This window comes from Staurois parvus, unplaced genomic scaffold (assembly GCF_062004578.1).
Source record: "Staurois parvus isolate SC_StPar_1 unplaced genomic scaffold, SC_StPar_1.0 ptg000806l, whole genome shotgun sequence".
Classification (NCBI taxonomy): Eukaryota; Metazoa; Chordata; class Amphibia; order Anura; family Ranidae; genus Staurois; species Staurois parvus.
The window spans coordinates 189,316-212,528 of NW_028318602.1; the positions used below are offsets into that span (position 1 = coordinate 189,316).

The 23,213-nt window shown below is 45.3% G+C and overlaps 2 protein-coding genes across 7 annotated transcripts in view; one reads left to right on the plus strand and one right to left on the minus strand.

Moving 5' to 3' along the window:
* Positions 1 to 23,213, plus strand: part of RABEPK (Rab9 effector protein with kelch motifs) — a 534,413-nt gene that overhangs the window by 131,886 nt on the left and 379,314 nt on the right. The window lies entirely within an intron of this gene.
* On the minus strand, positions 18 to 1,085 carry LOC149444181 (uncharacterized). Its single transcript, XM_089654849.1, has 2 exons — positions 789 to 1,085; positions 18 to 527 (listed from the first exon to the last, which is right to left on the minus strand). Exons 1-2 carry the CDS (start codon positions 1,083 to 1,085, stop codon positions 18 to 20), a joined length of 807 nt encoding a protein of 268 aa, XP_089510975.1.

Sequence of the window (23,213 nt, forward strand, 5' to 3'; positions counted from 1 at the left end):
TCAGGTAAGCCTTACAACTACTGTAGCAACTGGTCTCTGAACCTGACTTTATATCGTGACAGCGGGACCACTGCTTGCAGCATCTTACGTCCGAAGGCCTGCTCCTGCATCGAGACCAGGTCAAGACTGTAATGCCTAACAAACGTCCCGTAACTGGACCAAGTTGCGTCCCTACAGATCTGTCCTGGGGAGGCCCCTGCCTGTTCCACTTGTGTGGCAGCCATGACCCGCGTAGAATGAGCCCTGATTCCCTCTGGGACCTCTAGACCCGCGGCCCAATATGCCTGCTCTATTGCTAGTTTCAGCCATCTAGCTACTGTGTGCCTGGAGGCTTTTTGCCCTTTCCTGGCCCCTGCAAAAGAAACAAAAAATGAATCTATACTGCGAAATTCTTTAGTCCTATCTAGGTAAAGGAGTACAGCACTTCTTACATCTAACGAGTGAAATTTTTCTTCTCTTTCACCCGCGGGATTAGAGTAAAACGAAGGTAATACTATATCTTGTCCCCAATGAAAGTCTAAAGCCACCTTAGGAACAAAGGATGGGTCCGTCCTGAACACCACCCTATCCAAAAAAATGTGCAAATTTGGCGCTCTGATAGAGCTTCCAGCTCACTCACCCTTCTCGCAGTGGTGATTGCCACCAAAAATGGGGCCCTAAGGGAGCAGGAACCTAGGGGCTCGAGCGATGGCTCCATTAACATTTTAAGCACTTTTGCCAAGTCCCATTTTGGAAAAGGTCTACTACCAGCTGGTCTGTCTTGTCAGGACCGTAAAGAACCTAATGACTAAAGCCTCCTTTGCCAGTGGGGATTCCAAAAACACACTTAAGGCTGATATCTGGCCCTTAAGCGTGCTGATTGCTAGCCCCTTATCGGCCCCCGCCTGTAAGAACTCCAGCACCGACACCAGGCTATGGGTATCTACTGAGGCCCTGGAGCACCACCCTTTAAAACACCTCCAGACCTTTCCATAGATGGCTTGGGTTTCCTTTTTCCTACTAGCTAAGAGTGTGGACACCACCCTGGCTGAGAAACCTTTCACTAGCAGGAGCTGTTTCTCAGAAACCGCGCCGTCAGCTTCCATCTCTCTACCATGAGACATAGGACCGGACCTGTGATAGCAGGTCCTTCCGAGGAGGTAACACCCAGGGTGGTCGAATTGCCAAGGTCCTCAACATTGAGAACCACGCTCAATGGGGCCAGTACGGAGCTATCAGGATCAGAGAGGTGTCAGGGCAGGGCTGTGGAACGGACAGGTAGGCCTAGTGGCAGGGTAACGCACTGGCTGACGACAACCACCACCAACAGACCGAAGTCCCTCAGGGCGCGGAGTCTAAGTCCCAGGCTGCCGTTCACCAGGGCCCCTGATGGTGGGGATGGACTTGACGCAGCCAGGAACCAGGTCGCGGCCCCCGAGACACCCCGGCTGCGGTAATGGCCGCCACCAATGGTGTGTAGCTGGTGAGAATGACAATAGCGTAGTCAGGCAAGCCGGGTCAACAACAATGGGACAAAACAGTACAGAACCGTAGACAGAGAATCACAGGTCACGGGCTGGGTTCAGCAACGGAAGGTCAGATCGAAGGAAAACACAGAGAATGGTCTTAGTCACAAGCCGAGTCAGAATACCAGAAGAGTCACGAGCGTATACACAGAGCTGTAGCAAGACAAAGACACAAGTGCAAAGAGCATGTGCAGATCCCAGGCTTATATGTACTCAGCCACACCCCTCTGGGGGATGGACCTCAGAGACCTGAAGGCATAAAAGATTCCCATCATGCTCAGCAGAAATCCAAGATGGATGCCAGCACATGGAGTAACATAACCTCTGGGAAAAGGTAGGACCTTGACAAGAGGTTCTTTCCAATCTGAACTTCCTCAATACTGCTGACAGTAAGGCGACTGGGGGAAAGGCATAACTCGGGGAAATCCCAATTTTCCCCTAATGCATCCACCTCCCGAACTCCATCCCACCGGTTTAATGAGAAGAATGTCGGAACTTTGCTGTTCTGACCTGATGCAAAGAGGTCTATGTCTGGGGATCCCCATTTCCCTATAATGGATTGGTAAACCTCCCCATTTAGAACCCACTCCGATTTTTTCAATCGCCGTTTGCTTAGGAAATCAGCCACCCGTTTTAGTTCCCCTTTTAGGTGGACGGCCAACAAGGAGGCAAGATTCACCTCTGCTCAAGACCGAAACATCGCCGTCAGATCCCAGAGGGACCTGCTCTTTGTCCCTCCTTGTCTGTTGACATAGGCCACCACTGTCGCATTGTCCGAAAAGACACGGACATGATGGCCCCCAATCAAATCCTGGAAGGAACGAAGTGCTTCCCAAACAGCCCTTAGCTCCTTCCAGTTTGAGGATTCCCTTCTTTCTTCTTGAGACCACTCGCCCTGCACTACTGATTCCCCTAGGTGCACCCCCCATCCCTGGGCACTGGCGTCTGTTGTGATCTCCCTGACCACCGGGAAACTCCATAACAGCCCCTGAGTTATGTTGGATGTCTTCCTCCACCACCACCACAGGGATCTCTTCACTTTGGAGGGAATCCGCACCCGGGAATCTAACGACCGCAGTTGCCTGTCCCAAAGGCCCAAAATTAATATCTGTAGGGGATGTAGATGCAACCCCGCCTATTGTACCGCCGAGATGGACGAGGTTAACAGCCCTAACACTGACATCGCTTGCCTCAATGATATTCTGCAGCTTTCTAGTAGCCGCCTGATCCCCCCGTCTAATTTGGTGAGCTTTTCCGGGGTTAGCATGGTCCTTTGCCAGGCGGAGTCCAGTATGTAACCAAGATAAGTCATCCTTTGGGATGGGACCAGGCTGGACCTGTCCACGTTCAGCAGCCATCCCAACCTCTCCAGATGGCTCCTCACCACCGCTATGTCCAGAACCAGCTGATCCGCCGAGTTTGCAAATAAGAGCAGATCGTCCAAATAGGCCACAATCGAAATTCCCATAAGTCGAAGAGGCACCAGCGCCTCGGACATAACTTTGGTGAAAATCCTTGGCGAGGAGGAGAGCCCAAAGGGCAAGGCCCGGAACTGAAGGTGACACGTCCCTGCAGGACTCTGAACCGCTAGCCTAAGGAATTTCTGAAATGCCTCCGCGATGGGAACATGCAGGTAGTCATCCTTCAAATCGATTGAGGCCATGAAGGCCCCAGGTAGAAGGAAAGCTCTGACTGTGAAGATCGAGTCCATCCGAAACCTCTTGTATCGGAGGGCCTTATTCAGGGGTTTCAAATTTAGGATCAATCTGAACGCCCCTGACGGTTTTCGAACCACGAACACGTGCGAATAGAACCCTCCCCCTTCTCTGCCTTGGGGACTTTTATAACCACTTTTTGTTCCTCCAGCTCCCGAAGAGAGGCTAGTAAGGCCGAAGCCTTCTGTGAACACCTGGGCAGGCATGTAATCAATAGTCTTTGCGGCGGTGGCCTCGAGAACTCCAGGCAGCACCCCCTTCTCACTATATGCAGTACGAAGGGGCTGGAGGTCTCTGCTTCCCACCGTGGGAGGAAGACTGCCAGTCTTCCCCCCACCGGGGGAATCGAGTCACCACGGCTTCTGGGGCTGTTCAGGAGGACGAAATATCGCTCCTCCCTTGCCCCTCCCTCTCTGACCCCATGTCCTTCTCTGGCCTTCAAACCTAGGGGCCTGTCTCTTTGGGGGACGAAACTTCCTTCCCCTAGCTCCTGTACTTTCCACTTAAGGGGAAAGGACTTCTTTCTGTGCGCCGTGCGGTCTAACACTGTCTCTAACCCCGGTCTGAACAGGAGATCACCCGAAAAGGGGATACCACATAACTTTACTTTAGACGTGACATCCCCCTGCCATGTTTTAAGCCACAGGGTCCTATGGGCTGAGTTGGTAAGGGCCGCCGACCTTGCTGACAACCTCGCCGACTCAGCTGAAACATCCGCAATATACCCCACCCCCTTTAATAATGTCTCAAACGATGCTAGAATCCTATCCTTGGGGGAATCGGCAACTATATGCGCCTGTAATTGTGTGAGCCAATACTCCATATTTCTAGCTACCACAGTGGTGGCCATGGCGGGTTTCAAATTAGACAGGGTAGAATCCCACGATTTTTTAAGAGGGGATTCTGCTCTCCTATCCATCAAATCTGGCAAAACTCCCATGTCCTCAAAAGCCAAATCCATCCTGGGATTTTTCTTCCACAAGGTGGATGGGTCCTCATCAAAAGGAAACCTACACTTTAGGGACTTGGAAAAAAAGGGCTTCCTCTCGGGATCCTGCCACTGCTTCCTTATCGTGTCCACCAGCACTTTGTGCATGGGAAAAACTCTCCGCTTCTGTTCCTCCATGCCCTGGTACATCTGATCATGTAGAGACAGGGGTTTTTTATCTTCTTTAATGTCAAGCTTGGCATAAATTGCCCCCAACAAATCGTCTACCTCCTCCAGGGACAATTTGTATCTAGACGGGCCTCTGGGATCCTCTGACGGGCCTCTGAGGGATCCTCTCCTTCTAAATCTTCCTTGGACTGGAAATCTAAGGATAAGTCACCTTCTCCAGTCTCCTGGTCCTCCCTAGCCCAACTAGTTGATGGAGTTGCTCCACCACTGGGATCCCTTTGCTGGGGAGGGTGGGGCGCCGCCTGGGGTATAGCTAAACTTTCCACCAGATTCTTGAAGGAGTCAAAGGTGTTGGTCAATTCTCTTACTGATTTAACCAGATCACCCTGAACCGGACTCTTCCCTCACTAACCCCTCTATACAGGGCCCACATAGCACCTTCTTCCATGACTCTTTGAGGGTAGCCTTACAGGACGGGCATTTCCACCTAGGCTCCTGGTGTTTGAGTTTCTCACGGGCTTTACCCTGAAAAGATAAGAGGGAGAGAGAGCCAGGAAACCTATCGCCCCAAAACCAAGCTACCTGACCCCCCCCCCCCCCTCCTCACCTCCCTGGCAAGGAATAAGGGCCAGAACCTGTAAAGACCGCCCCCCCCCCACCCTAGACCCTCTGACCACCAAGAGGGCTGGAAATACCCCTGGAGCTAGGGGCCCAAAGGTAGGGAAGGACTCCCCTACCTGAGTCTGGCTGGTGCTGGCCTCGCCTGGTCCCGGCTCCTCTGCTCCGGACATCTGACAGGAGGGTGGTCACCTTTGCTGCGGAATTTCCTGTCCCCACAGGCTATCTTCCGCACCGCCATCTTGTCGCCGTCCATGGTGTATAGGGTCACAGGCAGAAGCCGCGACCCTGGGAGAAGCACTGCCCCCTCCACCGAAAATGACGTCTCCCATCATCCGGCCCTTTGCACTCCACAAGCCAGCACTTATGGGAGGAGCAGGACTCCTCCCTGATCCTCCCCAGATCTCACCGAGTATGCCCCGGCTCCCGCAGCTCTCCAGAGGGGGCTGGGGGCGGCTGACAGGTGAGTGCCACATTCCTCTGTCCCCCAGAGAGCGAGCCCTGCCACCGCAGCCTTTCCTAGGGGATAGCAGCCGGCTCTCCAGCCTTCACCCCAAGCTGCCTCTCCAACCTGTCTCCGCTACAGGTTCCGAACCCCAGGCATTGCTGTCCCCTGACAGCACCTGGAGAGGCCTCCTAAAGATGTCTCCCCACCGGAGGAAACACCTAAAACTGAGGTCGGAGGGGAGAGACAGCATTTTTATTTAGAGTGGAGGTGTTTCCTCAGGTGGGGAGGAGCCAAGGTTTCTCAAGGTGCTGTCCTGAAAGATGAGGGGGGGAAATCCCAATACGTGTAAATTAATTGGTTTACGTGAAAGTTATTGTGTCTACAAATGGCGGGAAAGATACTGGGATTTTTTTTTTATTATACTAATAATGGCGGCGATCAGCGACTTATGGCGGTGATCAGCGACTTATGGCAGTGATCAGCGATTTATGACAGTGATCAGCGACTTACGGCGGGACTGCGGTGGACATTTTGACACTGGGGGGGGGGGGGAACTGCCTTGGGGTCACTGATACTCCCAGTGACACCAATACAGTGATCAATGAAAAAAAAAAACACTGTAATAATGGCACTGGGGAGGAAGGGGTTAACATTTTTTAGGTAATGAAAGGGTTAACTGTGTGAGGGGAGTGTTTTACTAGGGGGCGAAGGTGTGTACTTCACAGGAACATGCTGATCCTGAGAGAGAAACTCTTCTCTCAGGTTCAGCGTGCGCTGAACTGACAGAGAGCAGACTTGCAGCCGTGCTCTCTGTCAGTGATTGCCGGTAATCGCTGCGACCCGGCGGGTAATGACCGGCCGGGACCCGGTGATGGACACCCGCTGCCGCGATCGGCGGGATGGGTAGGGCGGGCACGTGCCTCACATGCGCCCCCTACCTGTTTGGCAGAGCACCGTTAAACGGCGTTCTGCGCAGAGTTGCCGCCCTGCCGCAGTAAAAACACTGTGGCTGGACGGCAACCAGTTAAGGTAAAAATCCAGAACGTTTCACTTTCACAAAGCCTATTGAACCATTCTGCCTTGGTACAATTTGATGGAATACTTTCTAGTACCCACACTGTAGGCCCTGGGTAGATTTTTCATGGACCTCCTTGAAGTGTCTGTGTACAGTGTAGTTGGTAGAGCCTTTTTCTATGGCTCAAAATATTTTATAATCAGCTCAACTAAGTATATAAATATCAGTGAAAAAAATCTAAACTGCAATGTGATAATGCAAGCTGGACACATTAGTGAATTTCACCTCATCCTAACAAAAATTAATACAATTAAAAGTGCAGCGCAACATAAACTTATCAACACCATTAGTGTAAAATTAATGATAATGTAACCAAAGTCCAAAATACGAATGTCCAATAAAAGTTTTGCAGTACATTCACATCCACACATGACTTCCTTACACAATTAGTGCATCTCCTCCACACCAGGTGAAAAACCTGCTCACCTCCAACACATCATTAAGAGCTCATCCCATTAACATAAAGCTGCCCTTCTGGACCCAAAATCCACTTCTTATCCAGGTGATATCCCACTTCTCCTCCGCTAACGCTCAGAGATTGATGGATATGTGACCATGTATTAAAAAGGCCAAAACATAGTGCTCTCTGTTTGAGACTTTATTTTTCCCACTATTAAAATAACACTTACAGGGGGCATGGTTTGATCGCAGCCAAGATGGCGGCTTAACACCGGAGCTCCAGCAAATGGCGGAAAACAATAGCGGCTTGCAGCTGACAGGGGCTTCGTTCACTCACCCCAACTTGGCGGTTCATCTTCCCTACCTCCAGGTAACATGCCCAGAAAGTGAAAAGAGGGTCACAAACCCCAGAAACTTACTACATACTTCTTCCAGCCACAGCTGCGGCATGGCCAAGATGGCGCCAGCTCACATTCCTCTTCTCCTCCAGAAACTCCTCATTCCCTACACAGGGATCAGAATGGCTACTATGGTGACAACATAGAGTTGGCCACAATATCACAAGCCTCTACCCCATCGGTCAGAAGCCCTGAAAAATCCAGGTTTAGGATGGACGATTCAAATTTGCAGCAATGTGAGGTGAGCTCAAATCCTGATTCACAGGAGGACACTAGAGAATTACCAGAATCCATTACATCATTTCCCACATCAAATCCACCTATTTTAGATACCACTCTAAAAGATATGTTAATCTCTCTCAGAAGCACTATACATACTGACATGATGGCATGTATGCGGAAATTTAACAATAAGCTTATAGCTGTAGGGGACAGAGTTAACTACATTGAAAATAAAATGGGGGAATATGCCTCCACAATCAACAAATTAATTGATGCAAATGAGTCTAATGAAGAATAGGTGTGGTTGAAGGCAAAACTTGCTGACCTAGCGGACAGGTCTAGGCGGAACAATGTGATAATCAGAGGGATCCCAGAAACAGTAGTACCTGCATTACTGCATTCCTATGCTACTACTATGTTTTCATCTCTAATGCCAGACCTGTCCCTTTTGGAGCTTACAACAGATAGGATACATCGTATTCCCAAGCCTCCGCACATCTCAGAACATGTACCCAGGGACACATTAGTCCGCATCCATTTTTTTTCACGTAAAGGAGTGACTAATGTTGTTAACACGAAAAGAGGAACACCGCTCCTCTACTTATTCTGATCTTCAATTGAATACCAGCATACACTACTACTGCATAAAAGCCTGAATATTATCACAATGGCTCTTTGGAACCACAACATTTGGGTACAAGTGGGGCTATCCTATGAAGCTTGTCATTACCAACAATGGCACCACCCACGGGGCTTCTCCCAGGGTCGCGGCTGCGGCCCAGAAGCCACGAGGGGCAGCGTGTGATGGCGGTGTGGGTACTGTATCCAGCAGAGGCAGGCGACACAGTACCAAGGTGACCACCCTCCTGAAGATGTCCTGAGCAGAGGCACCGGGACCAGGTGAGGCCAGCACCAGCCAGGTACAGGTACAGTCAGGTCCGTAAATATTGGGACATCGACACAATTCTAACATTTTTGGCTCTATACACCACCACAATGGATTTGAAATGAAACGAACAAGATGTGCTTTAACTGCTGACTGTCAGCTTTAATTTGAGGGTATTTACATCCAAATAAGGTGAACAGTGTAGGAATTACAACAGTTTGCATATGTGCCTCCCACTTGTTAAGGGACCAAAAGTAATGGGACTATTGGCTTCTCAGCTGTTTCATGGCCAAGGTGTATGTTATTGCCTCATTATCCCAATTACAATGAGCAGATAAAAGGTCCAGAGTTCATTTCAAGTGTGCTATTTGCATTTGGAATCTGTTGCTGTCAACTCTCAAGATGAGATCCAAAGAGCTATCACTATCAGTGAAGCAAGCCATCATTAGGCTGGAAAAACAAAACAAACCCATCAGAGAGATAGCAAAAACATTAGGCGTGGCCAAAACAACTGTTTGGAACATTCTTAAAAAGAAGGAATGCACCGGTGAGCTCAGCAACACCAAAAGACCCGGAAGACCAGGGAAAACAACTGTGGTGGATGACCGAAGAATTCTTTCCCTGGTGAAGAAAACACCCTTCACAACAGTTGGCCAGATCAAGAACACTCTCCAGGAGATAGGTGTATGTGTGTCAAAGTCAACAATCAAGAGAAGACTTCAGCAGAGTGAATACAGAGGGTTCACCACAAGATGTAAACCATTGGTGAGCCTCAAAAACAGGAAGGCCAGATTAGAGTTTGCCAAACGACATCTAAAAAAGCCTTCACAGTTCTGGAACAACATCCTATGGACAGATGAGACCAAGATCAACTTGTACCAGAGTGATGGGAAGAGAATGGAGAAGGAAAGGAACTGCTCATGATCCTAAGCGTACACACCTCATCAGTGAAGCATGGTGGTGGTAGTGTCATGGCGTGGGCATGTATGGCTGCCAATGGAACTGGTTCTCTTGTATTTATTGATGATGTGAATGCTGACAAAAGCAGCAGGATGAATTCTGAAGTGTTTCGGGCAATATTATCTGCTCATATTCAGCCAAGTGCTGCAGAACTTATTGGACGCCGCTTCACAGTGCAGATGGACAATGACCCAAAGCATACTGCAAAAGCAACCAAAGAGTTTTTTAAGGGAAAGAAGTGGAATGTTATGCAATGGCCAAGTCAATCACCTGACCTGAATCCGATTGAGCATGCATTTCACTTGCTGAAGACAAAACTGAAGGGAAAATGCCCCAAGAACAAGCAGGAACTGAAGACAGTTGCAGTAGAGGCCTGGCAGAGCATCACCAGGGATGAAACCCAGCATCTGGCAATGTCTATGCGTTCCAGACTTCAGGCTGTAATTGACTGCAAAAAATTTGCAACCAAGTATTAAAAAGTGAAAGTTTGATTTATGATTATTATTCTGTTCCATTACTTTTGGTCTCTTAACAAGTGGGAGGCACATATGCAAACTGTTGTAATTCCTACACCGTTCACCTGATTTGGATGTAAATACCCTCAAATTAAAGCTGACAGTCTGCAGTTAAAGCACATCTTGTTTGTTTTATTTCAAATCCATTGTGGTGGTGTATAGAGCCACACATGTTAGAATTGTGTCGATGTCCCAATATTTATGGACCTGACTGTAGGTGGCTCAGTGGAGTCCTTTTTTCCCTACCTGTGGGCCCCTAGCTCCAGGGGGTGTTCCCAGCCCTCTTTGTGGTCAGAGATGCCAGGGCGGGGGGGGGGGGCAGAGAGGCCCAGGTCCAGGCCCCTACTCCCTGCCGGGGAGAAGAAGGGGGGGGGGGGTTGGGCAGGCGGTTTTGGAGAAAGTTAATAGGTTCCCTGGATTTTTTCTCCTCTTCTCATTTCATCTGCATAGGTAAGACCTGTAAAAAGCTCAAGCACCAGGCGTCTAAGCGGAAGTGCCCTTCATGTAAGGTGACCCTAAGAGATTCTTGGAAAAAAGTGCTATGTGGGCCCTGTATTGAGGGATTAGTTAGGGAGGAAATTCCGTCACAGGGGGAACTGGTTAAGTCAGTTAGAGTACTGACTAATACCTTTGATTCCTTTAAATCAAAGGTATTAGTCCCCCCCAGCAGGTACTTCCTTCAAATAGGAGAGGGACAGAAGGCCAGGAGGCTGCGGAGTGTGAGCCATCCCTGGGCTCCCAGTCCGAGGAGGATTCCGAAGGGGAGGGCCCCTCAGACAAACCCAGAGACCCCTCTAGATACAAGTTATCCCTGGAGGAGGTTGACGACTTGTTGGAGGCAATCTATGCCACTCTGGACATTAAAGAGGATAAAAAATCCCTATCATTGCACAACTAGATGTATCAGGGTATGAAAGAGCAAAAATGTAGGGTTTTTCCCGTCCATGAGGTATTAGTTAATACGATTAACCTTAGCCGCCCAGCCAATGGCCGTTTGGCGGCCGGTAAAATCCTTCAGCGTTCCGGGTGGACACCATATGGCAGTTTGCGCGCCTACAGAGCCGCGCAGCGGCGCGATCTGTCACCGGCCCTGTACCTCGGACATGGCCGATGACAGATCTGAGTACCGGCCCCATTGCCGGTACCATGTGACCTGCTGTGAACAATCACAGCAGGTCACATGACAGTTGTATACAATGGATGGCTTCATTCATGCCATCCATTGTATACTAGTGTCTAGCTGTGAATGGTCACAGCAATCACATGCACATATCATGTAATTAGCCGTGGCCAAATCACAGTTAAGCACAAAAAAAAAAACACTGAATGAATCGATGTAATTCAGGTAAATGTTTGCTTATAGCAAAGTAATTCTTTGCTATAAGCAAATTGTGTATAAAAAAAAAAAAATACTGATCACTTCCCCATAGTAGTACAGTGTTACTGTGGTAACATTATACTACTTTGTTCATAGTGAGATATGAAAAAAAAATATTTAAAAAAAAAAAAGTAATATAAAATTAACAATAAAAAAAAAATTATATATATATTTTTTTCCTACTGTCACCAGTCAGTGTCCCTGATCACCGCCATGCCAGTTATATGATGACGCTGTACTGCACTGGTGACAGTATGTAAAAAAAAAAAATAGTGAAAAGAATTTTTTTAATTTTTTCATTTTCCCAAAAATTATGACAAAAAATACAACTTCAAAAAACTCGCCATGCCTCCTATGAAATACGTCAGACTGTCTACTTTACAAAAAGGGGTCATTTGGGGGATATCTGTACTGTTCTGACATTCTTGGACCTCAAGAAATTAGATTGGCTGTCAGTACTTCAGGATTGATCAATATTCAGATCTATACCATAGTTTGTGAACTCTATAACTTTCCTACAAACTAAAAAATACATCCTAATTTGGGTTATTTTCACCAAAGACATATAGCAGAATACATCTTGGCCTTAATTTATGAAGAACAATTATTTATTTGCGAACTTTTATAACAGAAACAAAGAAAAACATGTTTTTTTATTTTTTCATTTTCTGTTTTTTTTTTGTTAATTTAGCAAAAAATAAAAACCCTAGCGGTGATTAAATACCACCAAAAGAATGCTCTAGTTGTGTGAAGAAAATTATAAAATTTTAGTTTGGGTACAATGTTGTATGACCACGCAATTGTCATTCAAAGTGCGAGAGCACTGAAACCTGAAAAATGGCCTGGGCAGGAAGGGGTAAAAGTGCCCAGTATGGAAATGGTTAAAAAGGAGTGGCAGGATCCTGAGCCTTTCTTTGCTGGATCCCTTAAACGTAGATTCCTGTTTGATGAGGACCCGTCCGCTTTGTGGAATAAGAATCCCAGGTTGGACGCTGCATTTTCCCAAATAGCTAGGAGGATGGCCTTTGAGGATATGGGGGTTCTACCGGACGTTATGGACAGGAGGGCAGATTCCCTCCTTAAAAAGTCCTGGGACTCTACTTTGTCCAATTTAAAGCCCACTATGGCCACTACGGTAGCCAGAAATATGGAATACTGGCTCACGCAGTTGCAGGCGCACATTGTGGCTGATTCTGCTAATAAGATCCTGGCGTCTTTTCAGACGTCGGTGAGGATGTCAGCTAAGTCAGCGGCCCTTACCAATTCGGCTCGTAGGGCCCTCTGGCTCAAGACGTGGCAGGGAGACATCGCCTCTAAAGTCAAGTTATGTGGCATTCCGTTTACAGGGGATCTCCTGTTTGGCCCAGGGCTAGAGACGGCGCTAAATCGCACAGCAGACAGGAAAAAATCCTTTCCCCTTAAGCAAAAACTGCAGGGGCAGGGGGGAAAGAAGTTTCGTCCTCAAAAGAGGATGCAAGTCCTTCGGCCAGATGGTCAGAAGAGGCCATGGAAGCAGAGAGGTAGGGGCAAAGAAGGAGCGATTTTCCATCCTCCTGAGCAGCCCCAGAACTGCAATGACTTTGTTCCCCCAGCGGGAGGAAGATTCGAGGTCTTCCTCCTACAATGGGAAGCAGAGATCTCCAGCCTCTTTGTACTAGGCATCGTGAGAAGGGGATATCGCCTGGAGTTCTCAAAGCCACCGCCGCGCAGGTTGTTGGTAACGAACCAGCCCAGATGTGCGCAAATGGCATCAGCTTTGCTCGCTTCACTACGGGAGTTAGAGGAGCAGAATGTAGTGGTAAAAGTCTCCAATGCAGAGGTGGGGGGGGATTTTACTCACATGTTTTTGTCATCAGAAAACCATCAACCAACCTTACAGGTTAATTCTAAATCTGAAGCCCCTGAACAAAACTATCAGGTACAAGAGGTTTCGGATGGACTCAATTTTTACAGTCAGTTCCCTGCTTCCTCCGGGTTCACTGCTAGCTTCGATAGATTTAAAGGATGCTTATCTGCACGTACCCATCACGGAAACGTGCCAGAAGTTTCTCAGGCTAGCAGTTCAGTGTCCGGGGGGACGCGTTTCGAGCCTTGCCTTTTGGACTCTCTTCCTCTCCAAGGATCTTCACAAATATTGTGTCCGAGGCGCTGGTTCCTTTTCATGTGAAGGGAATTTCAATCGTGGCCTACCTAGACGACCTCCTTTTGTTCGTGAGCTCGGAAGAACAGTTGTCGCGGGACATAGCCGTGGTGAAGAAGCATTTGGAGAGTTTGGGCTGGCTGTTAAACCTGGCCAAGTCCAGTTTGATTCCGGCCCAGAGGATAGTATATCTGGGCTATATACTGGATTCCACCTGTCAGAAAACCTAACTCCAGAGAAGCTCTTCAAGTTAGACGGAGGAATGAGGCTGTTACTAGAGAGGCAGGGGGTATCGCTGAGGTTGGCAATGTCAATTTTGGGTCTGCTAACCTCATCCATTCAGGCGGTGCAATGGGCGGGGTTAGATCTACGGCCCCTCCAGCTTTTCATTTTGAACGTCTGCAGCCAGCATCAGATGTCGTTAGACTCCTGGGTGCGGATTCCCTCCAGGGTAAAGAGATCCCTTTGGTGGTGGAGGAAGGCAGCCAGTTTGACCCAGGGGTTACTTTGGAACTTTCCGGTGATCAGGGAGATCACAACGGACACGAGTGCCCAGGGGTGGGGAGCGCACCTGGGGGATCTGGCATGGACACCCTATCTAATTTTTAGGCAGAGTCACGGCAGTAAAGATGATGTTTTGCCGAAATTACTATACTTGTTTTGAGCACTCCCAATATCTGTCTCAAAATAATTTCTAGATCGGTTTCAATGCATGATTAATAATTTTATTTGGCGTAACCAACTACCTCGTTTTACTTCATCAATCCTATGCCAATCGCACAGGGTGGGTGGCCTTGGTCTTCCCAATTTCTGGCTCTATTACCTGTCGGCCCGCTTCACACAATTATCGCAATGGGCGACTATTAACTTTCCAAGTCCCTTGGATCAGATTTGAATCTCAATCTATACGTCCATTCTATTTACTGGGTATATTATGGTCAAAAATTCCCCCTTGCATGTTGTTGACCCATAATTCTATTGTTGCCCACTCATTGATGCTTTGGTCCCGCTCCACGGGTGTTTCGATGGTGGTATGATCATTCCTTTATCAGATTATCTGATTTTCAAAGAGAAGGGTCTTATATCACTTTTTTTTTTTTAATTTAAATATTTATTAGTTTTTCATATTATTACAAAAATTCCATAAGAAGAGACACAATACATATACATAATCAACTCATTTCTTCTTTGCCCCTTCTAATTACCTCTTTTCTGTCCCTCCCCTCCCTACCCATTTCTACCCCCTTCCCCCTCCCTCCCCTCTGCAAGATCTCCAATCTCTCCAGGTCCAATAAGTTTAAATAACTTCCTAGTTTAAAATTTTCTATATTTTTCTTTCAGTCCTGATTTTTCCCATCGCGAATAGTATATTTCCAACCTATCTTCCTGCATATAGTAAGATTTTTCCATTCTACTAATCTGGATTACCCTATTGATCCAATCCTCCTCCATCGGCACCTCTGTCTTCCGCCAAAACTTGGGTATCAACCCTTTTGCAGCACTTAAGTAGTACCATACGCCTGATTCTTTATATTTATTTACTGTTGTCTCAACATTATGTAGGAGACACATGGTTGGGTCTAACCCTATGTACTTTCCAGTTATTATTTCTATTAATTTAACTATTGTCTTCCAGAAAACCTGAATTTTTGGACATTGCCACCATATGTGTAACACCGTGCCCTCCTCCCCACATCCTCTCCAACACATTTTTGAATTCTCCCCACTCATCTTGTGCTCAGTGCTCGGTGTGATATGCCATCGTGTCAGACATTTATAGTTAATCTCAACGTCTCTCATACTAACACTCTCGTGTACCAGTCTGAATATCTTATTCTGTTGATCCTCATCTATCACCACCTCCATATCTCTTTCCCAATTTGTTATAAAAATTAACTTTGTGTCTGTGTCTAATTCTGTGAGTATTCTATAAATTTTTGTAACACCATGTTTCCCATCTCTACGTGTTTCTAATAGCCTTTCAAACATATTCCACTCCTTTTTTAATCTTAAGGGTTTTGGGAGATTTCCAATGAAACATTTTAATTGATGATATTTCCACTCATCTATTCTAGTAAACATATCTCCCCCCCTCTCTTTTAATTCTTCAAATGTTCTCAATTCCCCCTCTACCAATACGTCTCTCAATTGGATATCTTCCTTTTTAAACCATCTCCCTGATATCTCATCCTTTCCTGGAGGGAAATACTCCGTGTTTGCAAGAGGCATTAATATAGAGTTAAATTCCCATTTCATGTGTTTATGTAAATTATCCCATGTCCTTAAAACATTTAAAGTGTAAGTGCTTGTGTTTTCTTTAATTCTTCTATAATGTGCTGGGGCCCATATCATCTTACTCAAACTAATTCCACTCAGTTCGTTTTCTATTTTTACCCAACTTTTTCCCTTATGGTTAAATGTCCAATCATAGATTCTTGCTAAAATTACTGCTTTATAATATCTCTTGACATCAGGTAGTCCCATTCCCCCTTTCTCTTTAGTCCTACTAAGTGTTTCATATGATATTCTTGGTTTTTTATTCCTCCATATATATCTTGTTAACATTCTTCTCATTATCTTAAAAAACGCCTCTGGGAGTTTGATTGGGACCATTTGAGTATTTTAGGTATAATTACCATTTTAACTAGGTTTATACGTCCTATCCATGATGGGTTTCCTCCTTCTAATCTTTTTAATTCTTCCTTAGTCTCATTTATCAGAGTAATATAGTTTAATCTATACAGTTGTTTATATGAGGTGGCTAGTTTTATTCCTAGGTATTTAATATCTTTTTCTCTCCATATAAAGGGGAATTCTTTTTGTAGCTTTTCTTTTTCGCTCTTTGGTATATTGATGTTCAGAATCTCTGTTTTTGTTGGGTTAATTTTTAGATTTGATAATTCACCATATTCCTTCAGGGTCTTCATTATACTTGGTAGTGTTATTCGGGGGTTGCCTACATAAAACAATAGGTCGTCCGCAAAGGCCGCTACTTTATGTTCTATATTTTCTATCTGGATTCCCTTTACCGCTCCACTATTCCTTATTATTGACAACAAGGATTCCAATGTTAAAACGTACAACAAGGGGGACAATGGGCAGCCCTGTCTTGTTCCATTGGACATCCCGATGGATTCCGACCTCTCCCCATTTACCGTGATGATTGCGGTGGGCTCCCTATATAATTTACCTATCCACTCACGCATTCTCTCTCCAATCCCCAGCACTTCCAAGTTGTCCATCATAAAGCCCCAGTCCACTCTATCAAACGCCTTTTCGGCATCAATTGACAAGAGCACCACCGGGGCTTTTCCTTTTCTACTTTTCTGAATAAGCATTAAAGTTCTCAACCCGTTGTCTCTACCCTCTCTCCCTGGGACAAAGCCCACCTGATCTCCATGGATCCAATCAGGCATTAGAACTTTCAGCCTGTTTGCTAAAACCTTTGCGTACAACTTGGTATCAGTGTTCAATAATGAAATTGGTCTGTAGCTAGAGCACTGAGAAGGATCTTTTCCCTCCTTATGAATGAGAACGACATGGGCCTGAAGGGATTCCCTCCTCCCCTCCATCCCCCCTCCCAAATCATTCATATACTTCTTCAACTTCGGTAACAGTAATTCACTAAATTTTTTATAGTACTTAACAGTATAACCATCCGGGCCTGGGCTTTTCCCACCCCCTGTACTTCTTAATGCTGCTTCTATTTCTTCCTGGGAGATTTCCGCGTCCAAGGAGTTCAATTGTGTTTCACTGAGCTTTGGTAATCCCGCATTTTTTAAATATATCATCCTTTTTTCGTTAATACCTTCTCTAATTTCTTTTGGTGAACCTTGGGGACTAATGTTGTACAACTTTCTATAATACTCCGTGAATACTTTAATAATTTCTTTAGTTGAGTGGACCAACTCCCCCTTAGGACTTTTTATCTTTTCTATATAATTCCTGTTTTTCTTTTTATTCAGGGCTCTCATTAAGTATTTTCCTGGTCTATCTCCCCATCTATATCTTTCACTTAATACTTTGTTATATACTCTTCTCCTCTCCTCTTCTATCAATCTCTCTAACTCGTCTTTTTTATCCGTTAACTTCTGTCTTGTTTCTATTGTTATTTTCTTCTTATGTATCTGCTCCAAGTCCAGGATTTCCTTTAGGAGTCCACTAACCCTCTCTCTTCTTTCTTTTTTTTCCTTGCTCCCATCGCAATCAAGATTCCTCCTATATATACTTTATGTCTTTCCCATACTGTAGCTGTCGATACTTCCTCTGTCTCATTCTCCTTGAAATATACCTTAATCTCTTCCCTGATCTTCTGCGCGATATCCTCATCTAAGAGAAGAGCCTCATTTAACCTCCATCCTAAACCTCCCGTCCACCTTCCTCCCCATCCTATTTTCATTATGACAGTTGCATGATCCGAGAAAGTTCTTGTCTCTATTTCTATTTTAACCAGCAGCTCAATGAGTTGATGATCTATTAAAATGTAATCCAGTCTCGAGTGTATCTCATGTGCATTAGAGAAGAAGGTGTAGTCTCTGTCTTTCATATGCATTATTCTCCAGGTGTCCACCAGTTGGTACTCGTGGATCACCTTCTTCAAAGCTCTCAGAGACCTACCCCCCCTCTCTCTGCACAAGGGAGGTTGCATCCTTTTGTGGGTCCATACAGAGATTTAAATCTCCTGCTACTATCAAACGCCCTTTTTTGAAGTCTATCAATTTTTTCAACAGACCCTTCAAATAGATCTCCGGCTTTTTGTTGGGGCAATATATGTTGGCTAACGTACACTCGATACCCTGTAATTTACCTTTCAAGAACAGGAATCTCCCCTCCGGATCGGTCTTTCTATCCTCAAGCTCAAATCCCATATTCTTAGCCAACCCTATTGCCACCCCTTTTGCTCTTTTAATTGGAGAGTCAGCGTAATACCATGTTGGATAGTACTTGGATTTTAATTTCACATTTGACTCTATCTCAAAATGTGTTTCCTGTAAAAATACCACTGACGCTGCCCTATGATGTAACTCTTTAAACAACTTAAATCTTTTCCCAGGACAGTTCAGCCCATTCACATTATATGTTATAAACTGTATTTCTTCCATCCTTCTTAATTCTGTCTATCTCTCCTCTAATACACCTCCTCCTATTAGGCCCTACTTTCTTGCAACATATTAACGCAACCACCCCTCCTCCCACCCCTACCTCCCCTCCCCCCTCAACCTCCCACCCAACTCCCATCTCCCACTCCCACCCCCCGTCTCTCCCCCCCCCCTCTTCTTTTTCCCTTACCCGATTTTAGGCTTATAAACTGCCTACAAATCATTTGTGGATCTGTTTCCACCTTTGATTTAAAACTTAGGGCGTAAGCTCCGCCCATGCACGACTTGCCTCTCCTCTGACCCCCCCAGATCCCCTCTCTCTATCATCTAAGCTCAAAAAGAATCTTTACTTCCCTCCCTTCACCAGAGCGTTCTGAAGGACCTCAACATCCGGAGGGGAGAGACCAGGGGCGAGAGATGGAAGTGGGAGGAAAAAAAAAAAAAACAGAACATAATTTCTACTTAATTCTCCCTCCTTTCCCTCCCCAACCCCAAAATCTCCCTCCCCCGACCCGCTGCCAGTCCTCTTTTCTTGTATCATCTGTATCTCCTTTATTTTCTTCTTCTTCTTCCCATCCCACTATCTCCATTCTTTGCAAATCCAGTCTCTCACAAAAATCCCTTAGTTCCTCCGGAAATATCAAATAAGCTGTGACCCCATTTTTCCAGCCAATTAGAGATGCTGAGGTACCCCATCTATACTGCACATTCTGTTTCCTCATTTGCTCCAACAGGGGTCTCAGGGCTCTCCTTCTCCATAGGGTCTCTGCTGTTAAGTCCGCATAAATTTGAATAGTCAAATCTCCATACTTAATTAATGATCTTCCCTTGGTCTTCTTCCAAATCTCATCTTTGACCCCAAATTTTTGGAACTGGTCAATTATGTCTCTCGGTCTTTCCTTCTCAATGGCCTGTTTGAACTTTCCTATTCTGAACACTCCATCTATCTTGATCCCATGTGTTTCAGGTCTGTCTCTTATGGAGTTCAAGATTTTTTTCACTAATTCATATAGTGTTTCACCTTTTGCAGTCTCTGGAATTCCACGTACTCTAAGGTTACACCTTCTTTCTTTGTTTTCTTGAGCTTCCATCCTATAGATCAATTTTTTCTGGGTGTTTTCCAATTGGTTTATTTTTTTCCTTAGGTTATCTATGTTTTGGGCCTGAATTTTAACTTTCTCCTCTGTTTCCTGCATTCTTGATAGCAGGTGCCCTAGATCATTTCGGATAGCTGTCATTTCATGTTTTATCATTTTTTCCAAATTTTGAAACATTTCTATCATCTCCTTCTTGTTTGGAACTTGTAGTTCTCCTTCAGCTTCTCTTTTTCCCGAACCATCCTCTATTTGCTGACTACTGCTGCTATTCATGCCCAATGATAATCTAGGACTATTACCTGAACTAGTGTCCATTTCCCCTTTTGCGCATGCGCCTTGGGCCCTTTCTGGCATAATATTTCCATATGATGTAAATTTCTTTATTGTTCCTGATTGAGACCCTTTGGGCCCTGCTGCCTTGGGACCTTTATTCTTCATATCTTCTGTAAATTCCTTTTATTAATTTTTTCTTTCTATATTCTCAAGATGGGATTTGAGATATTCTCAAGGGGGGATTCCTCTGGGTTTCCGATGCTGTGTTATTTTTCTTTCCCTTTTTTTTTTCCCCTTTTCTCTTCTTCCTTCTTTCCTCTTTAGGGTTCGTCCCAGGGAGGCAGGATGGGTTCCTGGTATTCCTGGGTCCACCAGGCCCAGGTTCAGACAGCCACCCAGGGGGGATATCGAGAGCATTAAGCGTCTCCCTGTCACATCGGGGAGGCAACCGGCTTCCACTTTCCCCCGACTCTCCTGCTCCCTGTCAGCCTTCGGCCGGCCGGCGTCCCTGCCTCCCAGGGATGCACCGCGGCTGGACACGTGCACCTGCCGCGCCTCCTCATCTCCCGGCAACCAGGCTCAGCGTCCCAGCCTCTCTCCACTGCTCTCCAGCTCCCCGGATCCCCGGCTCCTCCAACCGCGGACCGCTGCTCATGAAGGGAAGCCCCCCAGGCTGAGGTAGGTCTCAGCCATCAAGAGCTCCACACCACTGGGGGGAATTAAGACCGATAATAGGGGGGGTCGGTTGGAGAAGGCTCGTGCGAGAGCTCCTACCACGAGCTCTCCGCCGCCGCCATAGTCAGGCTCCGCCCCCTCTCCCCCGGGTCTTATATCACTTATGAGATGCTACGTACACTTTTTGAAATTCCGCTTTGGGAATACCATCCCAAATAAGACATATATAGGCAAATAAGACATTTTTTCCATACACATTTTGATCTGACACCTTCGTCCCCGATTGCATTTTTCGAACGTATTAGCCGTGACTCTCCTAGGGCCAGGGGTCTTATTTCGGATTTGTATCGTCTTTTTTCGGTAACTATCTACTCCTCACCCCCTTATATAGACAGAAATGGGAAGCGGATAGTGGTGTCACTTTTTCGGAAGAGGGCTGGGACTCCATGGTGGAGAATATACGTAAGAGCTCCATATCTCTTTCTGTTCGGGAAAGTTTTAACCCGATGGTATTATACCCCTTCTAGGCTGAGTGTCCAGTTTCCAGGGACGTCCCACCTTTGTTTCCAGGGTTATGGCCTAGCTGGTACTTTGATGCATATATTTTGGCTTGCCCAAGCCTTTTGTTGGTGTGGCACAAAGTCTCTGAAGTGGCCTCTGCTGTGGCGGATGCTCCTGTGCATCTGTCTATGCAGTCTTGCCTACTCGGAGCCCGCATCTCGAGGATACAGACAGGGGCTATGAGGCTGATTCATACCGTCTGTGTTTCTGTCCTGTGGGCCATTGCCCTGCATTGGAAGTCGCCCACGGTGCCATTGCCCTCGGTTTTGCGGAGAGTTGATGCAATGATGCTCATGGAGAGAATTTATTATACATTACTGGATAGGATGCAGTTATTCGAAAGAAAATGGGAAGTTTGGAAAACTCATATACATTTACTATCTGAATAATGAATACTTAGGATTCAATTGATCGTGTTTGTCTGTTGGTGCTATTATTGCTCTGCCTACCCTCTTATCTGTCTTGCTCATACACTGCATTTTTATGCCTTACATGACTGTACCCTTTTGGAATACATATTACAGTGTTTTGTTTCTGTTTTATATTTTACTTGATGCTGTAATTTTGTTTTTGCAGTCTATTGCATAAAAAATAATAAAATTGTTTGTAAACAAAAAATAAAAGAATAGATTGCACTTTATGGATACAATATTATACTCCAAATCTCATAGAAAATGTCCTCTCCATAGCCTCCTCCATATACAAGAGCTTCCTTATATCCAACTTCAAAAGGGATTTCCACTCATAACGATGTGTTATATAGGAAGACAAAGGAGAACCAATAGTGCAATTTTGCAAAGACTTTTAATTGAATAAAATAGTACTCAATCTACTCACATTATAACTTAAAATAAGACGCCAATTGAGAAAATCCTCCAAAACAGACTTCCTAGTGTAAATTGGGTTCCAGAAAGTAAACCAAACTGGGAGCACCGGATATGTTGTCACACGCTCAACATAGGAAACTGGAAGTACGTCTCTTTGATGCGTTTCGCCCCTCCAGGGCGTTATCAAAGACCTAGACCTCTGGTTCCTCATCACTTATAGTAACACTGGTGTGCCTCCCACCTAAGAATTAACCAATCAGGATTACTTATGGTAAATCGGGGATACATAAGGAAATATCCAACCTTCCTACAGTGCCTAATGGTCATTAATAAGCTGCCTATCGAGTCTCCTTTTTTATAATAAACAATAAAATAAAATTAAATTAAAATCAACAATGTATAATAAACAAAATAAAACCAACACAAATCTCTATGACATAGAACCTATGCAAACATATTGTTCACACACCACGAGTGCACCAGAGATGATGAATGTATCCCTAATAGTAATTAATAAAAATTCAATAATAATATTTATCAGTATAAAATCACAATACATACAAATACAAAAACATAATACGTGTAAATATAAAAATATATTACATTTAAATATAAAAACAACTCCATAAATAAAATTAAATCTACCCCATAGTGTTATTTATTCCCCTAAAAGGATAATGGAGCCATCTATCCATCCCTATAAATGGGGGACAATAAAAAAACTACCAATCAGATAAAAAAAATTTAGATCAATTTCAACAATGAGCCCTTTAGAGGTCAATGTCTTTAATGATAGAATCCATTTTGTTTAGTTTTTTGAGATTGATCTGGTCAAATTACCCCCACACCAGTGGGGTTCCACCCTATCAATCCCACAAAATCTCAAGACAGACGGATCCTTATTGCGGAACTCCCTAAAATGATTGGATAAACTGTGATGTTTGAACCCCTTTTCATATTTCTAATGTGTTCTCCCAATCTAGTAGACAATTTTCTAGTGGTTCTCCCCACATACTGTAAGTGACACGAGCACTCTAAAAGGTAAGTTACATGGGTACTTCCACAAGATAAAAATTTACGAATATTAAACACTTCCCCACTACTCTGCGACTGAAATTGTTTAATTTTTTTTGTATTAGGATCCCCTTTCATATTCCTACAGGCCAAACATCTACCATTAAAAAAAACCCACCTGATCAAGAAAGGTTACCCTTTTTAAAGGTGGGTCCAGAACATAGTTTACAAGTTTGGTTCTTAGGATGGGTGGTCTTTTAGAAATGAATCGAGGTCCCTTGGGTAATATTT